Below are 10,428 nucleotides of genomic sequence, written 5' to 3' on the forward strand. Positions count from 1 at the left end.
CAAGGAGTAGCACATACCCAAAGGTCTGATGAAGCTCAAGAAGCAAGAGTTCCTTGCACTAAAATAGGGATCAATGTCTGTGAGTGAGTACCGGGACAAGTTCATCCAGTTGTCTCGCTACGCTCCCGCAGATGTAGCAGATGACGCAGAGAAGCAAGATCACTTTAGGGATGGTCTGATTGGTCCTATCAAGTATCAGCTGATGGTGCGCACTTTTTAGAACTTCCAAAAGATGGTGGACAATGCCATCATGGTGGAGCATGCTCGCAAGGAGATGGGTGAGCAAAAGAGAAAGTTTGAGTCGTCAGGGCAGTTCAACAGCAACTCCCAACCTCATTTCACGCCCCCAGAAGGGACACCCTTTCACACTGGAGGGCAGAGTGTCAACTACGGGCAGAGTCAATACCAGCACCCCAACCAACAGAGCCAGCAGCAGCAGCAAGCTCAACGTGCCGGTCAGACTGTGCAACATCCCAACTTTCCGCAGAATCGCCAGAACATCACTACGGGAACACCTGTGAGGAACAATACCTCTGTTTCCACTTGTGGTAACACGTGCTTCCAATGTGGTGAAGTGGGACACTATGCCAACCGTTGTCCCAAGGGAAATGCCCAGAACACTTCAGGCCAGTTCAACAACAGTGGACAGTGGTAGACTCCGCAGCAGCAACAGCCTAGAAATAACAACCAGACACCGCAGAACAACAAGGGTCAGCAAAACTTCATCCACAGACGTGTGAATCATGTGGCCGCGAAGACCGCTCAGGAGGCTCAGGATGTTGTGTTCAGTATGTTCCTCGTTAACTCGGCCCCTGCATCAGTTTTATTTGATTCTGGAGCATCGCATTCCTTTATTTCTGCTCAGTTAGTCACAAAACATGGCATTCCCGTGCATTCTATGTCAAGCCACATGCTAGTTAGTTCACCTGGGGGAAATATGAAGGCCATGTGTCAGTGCCTTGGCGTCAGTTTCAAGATTGTGGCCAGGGAATTTCATGCAAATTTTGTAGTACTGGATTCCAAGTGAATAGACATCATACTCGGGATGGGATGGCTCTGCAAGGTTGATGCAGTTATTCAGTGTGCCAAAAGGTCAGTGCTCCTCACAAGCCCCAAAGGTGAACGATTTGAGTTCGTTGCAACACTTCCGTCGGCAGCAGACTGTGCAGTGAATCAACTGAAGGCAAATTTGATTGAGGACATCAGAGTTGTGTGTGATTATCCGGACGTCTTCCCCAATGATTTGCCAGGTATGCCACCTACACACGATATTGAATTCATCAGAGATCTTTTACCTCGTACTGCACCTATTGTAAGAGACTATATAGAATGTCAGTTGGTGAACTAGAAGAACTTAAGAAACAGCTGAAAGAATTGTTAGATAAACCGTTGTGGTTGCCGATGCCTTGAGTCGCAAGAGTTATGTGAACGCGACAATGGTTAGCCAGATGCCCCGGGAGTTATATAAAGAGTTTGAACAACTCAATCTTGGGTTCATTGCCCATACAGAAGGAATCACTATGGAAGTAGAGCCAACTCTCGAGCAAGCGATACAGAAGGGTTAGCTTGACGATCCTAAGATTCAGGAGATAAAGGAGATGATAGAAGCAGGCAAGGTACCTGACTTCACACAAGATGAACATGATGGTATGGCATGAAGCGTGATGTTGTAGCTCATGTGGCACTATGTGATGTGTGTCAGAGGGTCAAGGCAGAATATCAGAGACCAGCCGGTTTGTTACACCATTGAAGGTGCCAGAATGGAAATGGGAAGAAATTGATATGGATTTCATCGTGGGGTTGCCACGCACACGAGATGATTATGATTCCATATGGGTCATAGTGGATCGTTTGACCAAAGTAGCTCACTTCATATCGGTGAAGACTACCCACACAGGGGCACGATTAGCAGAGTTATATATCTCTCGAATTGTGTGCTTGCATGGGGTATCTAAGAAGATAGTGTCAGACAGAGGTACTCAGTTCGCATCTCGGTTTTGGCAGAAGTTGCATGAGTCGATGGACACGAAGGTGAATTTCAGCTCCGCTTATCATCCATAGACTGATGGGCAGATAGAAAGGACAAACCAGGTATAAGAGGATATGCTTAAGGCTTGTGCCCTAAAACATGGAGGCAGTTAGGATAAGAGTTTGCCGTTTGTAGAGTTCTCTTACAACAACAGTTATCAGGCCAGTTTGAAGATGGCACCATTTGAGGCATTGTATGGAAGGAAGTGCAGAACACCGTTGTATTGGAGTGAGATAGGTGAAAGTCAGTTGTTCGGGCCTGAGATCATTAAAGAGGCCGAAAGATAGGTACAGGTGGTCCGCGAGAATCTGAAAGTGGCTCAGTCAAGGCAGAAGAGTTACGCAGATACTCGACGACGGGAGTTAACTTTTGAAGAAGGAGACTGTGTGTATCTGAAAGTGTCACCTATCATAGGTTTGTGCAGATTCAAGGTAAAAGGTATGTTGTCACCTCATTACATTGGCCCGTTCAAGATCTTGGAATGGAAAGGCGAGGTGGCTTACCAGCTAGAGCTACCTACGCGACTGTCAGATGTGCACAACGTGTTCCACATATCACAGTTGAAGAAGTGTTTGAGGGTACCAGAGGAACAGTTGCCACTGGAGGAGTTGAGTGTACAGGATGATTTGACTTACACAGAGCACCCAGTCAAAATCTTGGACACATTGGAGAGAATCACTCGGAGCAAGAGGATACGGATGTGTAAGGTTCAGTGGAGTCATTATACAGAGGATGAGGCTACTTGGGAACGAGAGGATGAGTTACAGGGAGAATGTCCCACGCCGTCCGATCCAGATCCACTGGTCTAGATTAGATCTAGACCGCAGTCAAATAAATGATACCGGTCAACCCTAGGGTATTTTGCACTTTAGCCCCTGAGTTTTATCGAAATCAACCCGCAGTCCATGGCAGTTCAAAAGTATTCACGAATAGATCTTTTTATTCTGTTTAGGCCCAGTCCGTTTCTAAAATAGAACCCGCTATCCCTAGCCCCTCTGTTTTGCAATCTAAACCCTAGATCTAAGGTTTAATTATGTTTTAGCCCTTGGTTTCTTTGTTCAGAGCCCTTCTAGTTTCAAATCTTCTACAAATAAGCCCCCAGAATCATGTTTTAGCCATAACTTCTCCGTTTTAACTCCGTTTTCATTGATTCTTGTGCTCACGCGACCCTTGCGACATATACAATAGCTTTATAATGTTTTTTTGCTCTATTTATATTGTTTGGTATACTATTTCTTATTTATTGTATTTGTTTGTTTGTATGTACTTGTGTGTTACGATAGACGGTGCGCAGTTCGAGGGTCCGCAAGAGCAAAGCTTTGAAGATGTTCCTGAGCAGCAGCAGTTCTTTGATGAAGGAATGTGGTCCTTGATCATACTCCACTCCCAAAATCTTTATAAGTACACATATTTACTTTATATGCATGCATGTGTCTAGAATATGATGGATCCCAAACTAAGGATGTGCCTAATTTCTTTTGAACTTCCTTGATTAAACCTGGATTGTTATACTTATGTTGTAGCTATTCTAGTTACTTTTACTTAGACTTTGGTTGGATAACCTGAAAATCATGCTACACTGGTTTACTCATATTCTGGAATACTTTTATGGTGATAATTAAGATCATTGCATTAATTGGAACATGGAGTACCACCTAGAAAAACAGTGGAACCACAATACTATATGGCTTTGGTCTTGACTAATTAATTAGAAACTTTAGCTTACGATAATCTTACCAAAAGGGCAAGAGGGATTGCATCATCGGGGTATAGCTCGGTTCTCTTGAGACTTTATGATATGTGGTCCTTGGCTAAGGCACTACCTCATTAGGGAGGGTTATGACCGCTTGGACTTGAAACCTTAGCGGATTGTCATAAGTTAGGGAATCTTTGTAAAGGCCTCGTAGTGAATCCCTACCACTCAATTTTGCAGTATTTAAGGGCCTTGCAAACCCGAGCATCAAGGGAAACACGAATTGTGGGTAAAGTGTACAACCTCTGCAGAGTGAAAACTGATATATCAGCTGTGCTCACGGTTAAGAGCGGCTTGGACCCGCACAAGATAATTAAACTTAAAGATGATCTAAATTGAGGTTCTTTATTCATAATATTGTTATCTTATCTCTTTTATTTATTTAAGGGTTGGTATATACTTACATTTAGTTAATGCTTGCTAAATAAAACTTGATCAACTAAAAATGCTTGTCGCAGTCAAACCATGTCAGCTTTTCTTTAATTTTGGACTTACATGTCATATAATTTACTCCACTTGCTGAGTACCAACCACAAGTGTACTCACACTTGCTTTATTAAAACCAATGCTGCTTAGAACAAGATAATTGTCCGGAGTTTCCTGAAGATCTTGAGGAGTTCTAGGCGTATGTCTCCCAGTCATCTGCCTGTGAAGTTGAAGTCCGTTGCTTGTTATAAATATTTATTTATTCGCTTAAGATTAAGACTTTAGGTTATGTAATAAAGTACTATGATGCTCTCTTTCGTTATGATATTGTTTCGGATATACACTTGTATTGTCTATCATATGTGTGGAACTTGATCCTGGCACACATATGAGATGCATTCGGTTTCCTTTCCAAAACTAGGTGCGACATTGCATGACCACAATCTGTTGCTGCCCCACCTCTTGCAACAGGTTGAACATAAGTAGCCCCGACTGCTGCTGCTCCGCAAGTGTTGGCATGAACAAATCCTTGAACTTTGCTTGCATTGCATTCTTTGCTACTGCCATGATTTCTTCTTTATAGCGGTCATGGCTCCTGTACCTAGCTCAGTCCTTCTCGAACCCATCCTTGATGCTCAAATTAGAGGACAGGCCTCCATGCTCTTTGGACCCAATGGCTATACTGAGCACATCCTTCTCCCAATGGGGTTTGAACTGACCTTTTTTCTGAACCTTAGCAAGTTGTAACATTTTTTCTGCCACTGCTTCGGTCTCGGGTCAATCAAATTTTGGTTTCCCTTCAACTATCTTTGGCTTCCTTGCTTCAAGCCACCACCATCCATGTTCGTCCAAGCCTTCATAAGGGTCAGGCTGCCCGGTAGCTATTGCCGCCTCTCTTTCACCCGCCACTTCTCGATCTTCCTTTGGTACCCACCTGGCCTAAGGTGGACTCTATGTATGTTGCTCTTTACTAGTTCATTTTGCTTCTGGCTTAGAGCTAGAGCTTCTTCAGTGGTTTTCTATTGAACAAACTCTTCCCATTATGCTGGTGTAATGTCTACGTAATCTGCAAATGGCGTTCGACCCTTCTGGACATACCGCATATTCAGTTCGCTCTTCCACCGGTGGAAAGTTTCACCCAGCATCTTTAGAGCATAATGCTTTACTTGTTCTCTAGTTCCTCTGGGCAGAATAAAAGTTCTGCTCAACAATTGCCACATTGCTTCTTTCCTCCCCTTAGGAACCAAGGGCCAATTAGGGATCGTTGGATCCAAAACCATCTTTGTTTTGATTATAGCACCGATAGCATTTTGAAACTTTGCTACAACCTGTAGAGGATCTATGGGCTCTCCTGCCGTGCTAATTGCATTGATAGTCCATTACCCTTCGGGGTATTGGTTTCTTCCTCGCTGACCCCGTTTCCTTTTGTTTTGGCTGTCAGAGGTTGTACTTGTAGGATCGGGACCCGAGCTTTCATTATCTTCCTCTGTGGGGCTAAGGGCTTGGCGTCGGCACTTACTCCTTCCTGTCAGAGCCGCCTACACTGATAATACACATCATACAGGTCATTACTCGTATAGTCTGCTTCGTTGTAATTAATCGTGTGTCCATTACCTGACGTGCTTCCGGTTCGTAATCTGGATCGAACGCCTCCTTTGGCCATCTTTCTCTTGCCGAAACAGGGTGTGGATCAATCGGATCGTGCCACTTGTTTCCTACCCAAGCGCCTTGTCCAATCCTAGGGCCCTGCTCGTCCCCAGATTTGACACCGACTTTGTCGGACTCCTTGTCCCTAGATTGGTCACTGACGTCATGCTCATTGTCCCACTCCATTTGGTATGCAATTTGTTCAAGCTCATCTTGCGGTGCGGCATCATCCCTTCGGGGGGAAGATGACAATGGAGGATCCATCTACGACTTCTAGCTACATAGGCATCGAAGATATATTTTAATAAATATTTCAATTCACAATGAAATGAGAGAGAGAAATTTCTTACAAATAAGAAATTCATGAACATTTCATATTTAAATTACAATTACTCTGAATAGAAATGCTGCAAATATATACATCATCAGAGGTCAACATTTGCTCAGCACTGATTAGAGGTCAACATTTGCTCCACATGTCAACATTATCACTCTCACAATATGTCTCCACCATTTTATGATTTTATGATTTCATGTGTTCACCTGAATATGAAAGTTAATAGACAAACCTCATACTTTCTTATAAAAAGGACTCTGTGATGTCGATATTATCACTCTCTCTATGTATTTTTCTCTCACTCTCTCTGTGTTTATCTCTCACTCTATGTATTTGTCTCTCACTCACTCTATGTATTTGTCTCTTAGGAGAGAGAGAGAGAGAGAAAGAATGGGGATAAAGTAGAGTCCTTCCTATAATCAAATCGAGGACTACTATTACACTCACTAATCAGATGAATTCACGTTTACTAATTGTTCAGTTTGACACTCTTCAGTTCCTTTTCAATACATCATTAGAGTACAAAATTACAACAGCAACAACAACTTAGCCTTTTGTCCCAAGCAAGTTGGGGTAGGCTAGAGATGAAACCCACAGAAAATAAGAATAAGAAACACAAAAAGGGCACAAGACAAAGAAAGAGTTAGGGGTTAAACAAAAAGTAAAAAAGGTCACGGTTCAGGTACGTTAATTGCTAATCTCCAAGCACTCCTATCCATAGCTAATTCCTTAGCGATATTCCACTCCTTAAGGTCTCTCTTAACCGTCTCATCCCAAATTAGTCTAGGTCTACCTCTACCTCTCTTTACATTATCGCCCCGCTTTAAAACTCCACTATGCACCGGCGCCTCGGGAGGCCTCCGTGTACATATCCAAACCATCTCAACCGATGTTGAATCAACTTCTCCTCGATAGGTGCCACCCCGATCCTATCTCGAATCTCTTCATTCCGGACTCTATCCCTTCTTGTATGCCCGCAGAACCAACGCAGCATACGCATCTCTACTACACTCAGTTGCTGGACATGTCGTCTTTTTGTAGGCCAACATTCAGCACCGTATAGCATCGCCGGGCAAATCGCCGTCCTATAGAATTACCTTTTAGCCTCTGTGGCACCTTCTTGTCACAGAGGACGCCAGAAGCCTGCCGCCACTTCAACCAACCGGCTGAAATTCTATGCCTAACATCTTCATCAATGTCTCCATCTTTCTGAAGCATTGATCCTAGATACCGAAAAGTATCCTTCTTGGCCACCACTTGACCTTCGAGGCTAATATCCCCATCCTCATGCCTAGTCGGGCTAAAGTCGCACAAAAATAGCCAAATTCTTGGCTAACGTCCCCAAGTTAGAGTACAAAATTAAATAAATAAAAATAAGAACTAACTATATTGCAATAGAAACATTCACATTTTTTGCTAATTCACATTCTCAGTCAAATTTGACATTGACATTCACATTTTTTGCTAATTCACATTCTCAATAATTCAATATATTTCACATGAAGCAAATGATGTAGAAGCTCATAATTTAGATGGTTGGTTTAACTGTACATTTACCAATCCTCATTGAGCAGACGTGAGCGGGTGGCGGCGAAGAAGACGCGCACGCTGGTGGCGGTAAGCTGTAAGCTGCAGTAAGGCTGAACGTATCAAAAGTTAGTTCAAGTTAATTGAGTAACATATTGTTTTGACACTCAATCACTTCAATAATACAAACTATAAAATCAAAAAAACATAATGGCCAAATTTGTTGACCTGCAACTACAGAAGTTTTTTAAGTATTGATTCAGTCGTTGATGTGCAATTGGATAAAGTAGCAATGTTACAGAAATAATGCAGACTTCCAAAAGGATATGATGTTTGGTGATAGCACCAGAAGGAAAAAAAGCAAGTCACATGCTAAGATGTAAGACCTACTCCATATGACAAAGAATTGCATTCAGAGAAACTTAAGTCAACATGGACTAGAGCTCATATTAATTGTATCCACTCAAAGTCAGATGCCAATTATGTAAGTCCGTGATAGTTACGCTACTCGGAATCATGATACAAGAACTTCACAAGGAGTACACTTGTACATGAACAAATAGATTTGCCGCCAGGAGTACAGTCAGACAATATGTGTTGTTCTTGGTCTTCAGGCAGGACTGTCCTTGTTAACTTCTGAAGTGTCCATGGTATGTCTACAAACTTCAGAAAAATTATTTATGATGATGCTTTTAAGTAACGTTTTTATGTGCTCATGGTATACACTTCACCAGAGCATTTAAGTAACGTTTGACGTTTGTCAGATTGCAGGCACAGCAATTGGGTTCAAACTTGTATTTGAATACAATGATCTTATGACAGTCATATGGTTTACAAGTGTTGTAAATCTGCTACCATATATGCTATCAATTCTGTTAAATTTTTAAATCTTCAAATAACTGTATCATAAAAGGATGGCCTGCTTTATTTGTGTAATTATGGTTTGTTTCTGTATTTATGCTCATTCTAGGACAAGAGGATGGCTGGAATGTTTAATACCTACTTGGCTGGCTTTACACTTGTTTATTTTGTGCTTGGTTTGCTCGTCAGTCATCCCAATACCCCTGTTAATATGAATGTAATGTTCCCCAAGTTGAGTTGTGAAAGTGCTTACTCACTAATGGCGCTACTTGGCACAAATATAATAGTGCACAGCTTCTATACTCATTCATCAGTTGTTCAGGTGAGTTCCAACATATCTTGCCCATGCTTAGTTATAATTGCCAGATGACACATTTGGAGATCCATTTGGTGTGCTTTAAACTGATTTTTTTCTTCGATTCATTCTCTGCTTATTTGATCTGCTTAGGCGTGGTGTATCATGTACTAATTGAGATGTCATATGCACAGGTTCAGAGAAGGTTCCGGTTCTTACCCTTGGTTCTCTGTTTCATGATCACCTGTTTTCAATAGTTTTATCCTTTTCTGGGATTTTTCTTGTGAACTATATTCTGCTGAGCTCAGCAGCAGATGAATCAAGAAACGCAACGGTCATTCACTTTCAAGAGGCAGTACAGTTAATGAATCAGGTTCGTGTCTCCCGTTTCTTCTTATTCGTCTAGTCCTTTGTTCACTTGCCTTTTTAGTGTAAGAGCAGCAATCAAATTATCAAACTTACAAGAAATAACATTGAGTTCGGTATTGTGGTATGTCTACTAATACCTTGCATGTTCGAATTTGCAGTTCTCTTGAGTAGCTGCAAGTATGATTACATTACCTACCTTTGGGCAGCAACTCGAGCTTCTGTGTGAATTGATAGTGCATGGAATTTCAGTATGTTATTAGAGTCAAGAGATAATTGTTCGAGTACCACAGTTTAGAGAAAAACATAATTCTAGTGCATTTTGGTTGAAGTCGTAAGCTTCATGGATCCTATAGTACTAGACATAAGGGGTGTTGAATTGTGAGCTTATTGCTCACCTGAAACTTAAGTCAAGTGATAATTATTCGAGTACTACAGTTTAGAGAAAAAGATAATTCTAGTGCATTTTGGTTGAAGTCGTAAGCCTCATGGATCCTATAGTACTAGACATAAGGGGCGTTGAATTGTGAGCTTATTGCTCACCTGAAACTTAAGCTTCTAGCATTCTACATGGGCTCTTTTCTAGGGAATTGTTGGTGCATATTCAATAAAATTATTGTCACTAGTTTGCATTAAAGCTTCTTTCTGAATTTTATTTGGTTTCTTATATTCTGCAGATATTTACAAATCCTGCGGCACCAATTTTGTTATTGGTGATCCTTGTCTTTTCTGGCCACATCATCTCAATGACCTGTATTATTGGAAGTGATGTAATTTCAGAGAATCTCTTTGGTGTTAAACTGCCTCTGTTTGCACATCATATCCTACCTAAAGTTTTAGCCATGATGACTACTATGTACCATGCGAAGGTTGCAGGTTCGGATGGGCTATATCAGTTACTTATCATGTGTCCAGTTATCTAGTCTAGCCAATCCAAGGAGGGGCGCGCGAGGAGGGAGTGGTTGGCCGCGCAAGTGGTGAGGGGCCGTACCTGCGGTGGGCGGGAGGGCGCGGGAACGAGGAGTCTTCGAGGGAGACGAGGCGGCGGCGCAGCGGTGGCGGCAAGGATAGAACGAAAGGCTCGGTCGGCAATGGCTGCGGCAGGGGCGCCTACTGAGGAGAGCTCGCCGGAAGAGGAGAGAGAAGGAAAGGGCATACTTGGTGGATGTCCGTTGCCAGCGAAGGGC

The 10,428-nt window shown here is 42.4% G+C and overlaps 1 protein-coding gene across 1 annotated transcript; it reads left to right on the forward strand.

The window, feature by feature from the left end:
• The first annotated feature begins 1,045 nt into the window (after positions 1-1,045).
• Positions 1,046-10,164, forward strand: LOC112872951 (protein ETHYLENE-INSENSITIVE 2-like). The gene is made up of 8 exons (XM_025935986.1): positions 1,046-1,250; positions 2,454-2,460; positions 7,767-7,809; positions 8,283-8,369; positions 8,484-8,592; positions 8,688-8,906; positions 9,076-9,248; positions 9,919-10,164. The coding sequence occupies exons 1-8, from the start codon at positions 1,046-1,048 to the stop codon at positions 10,162-10,164; spliced, it is 1,089 nt and encodes a 362-aa protein (XP_025791771.1).
• The last annotated feature ends 264 nt before the right edge of the window (positions 10,165-10,428 follow it).

This window comes from Panicum hallii, chromosome 9 (assembly GCF_002211085.1).
Source record: "Panicum hallii strain FIL2 chromosome 9, PHallii_v3.1, whole genome shotgun sequence".
Classification (NCBI taxonomy): Eukaryota; Viridiplantae; Streptophyta; class Magnoliopsida; order Poales; family Poaceae; genus Panicum; species Panicum hallii.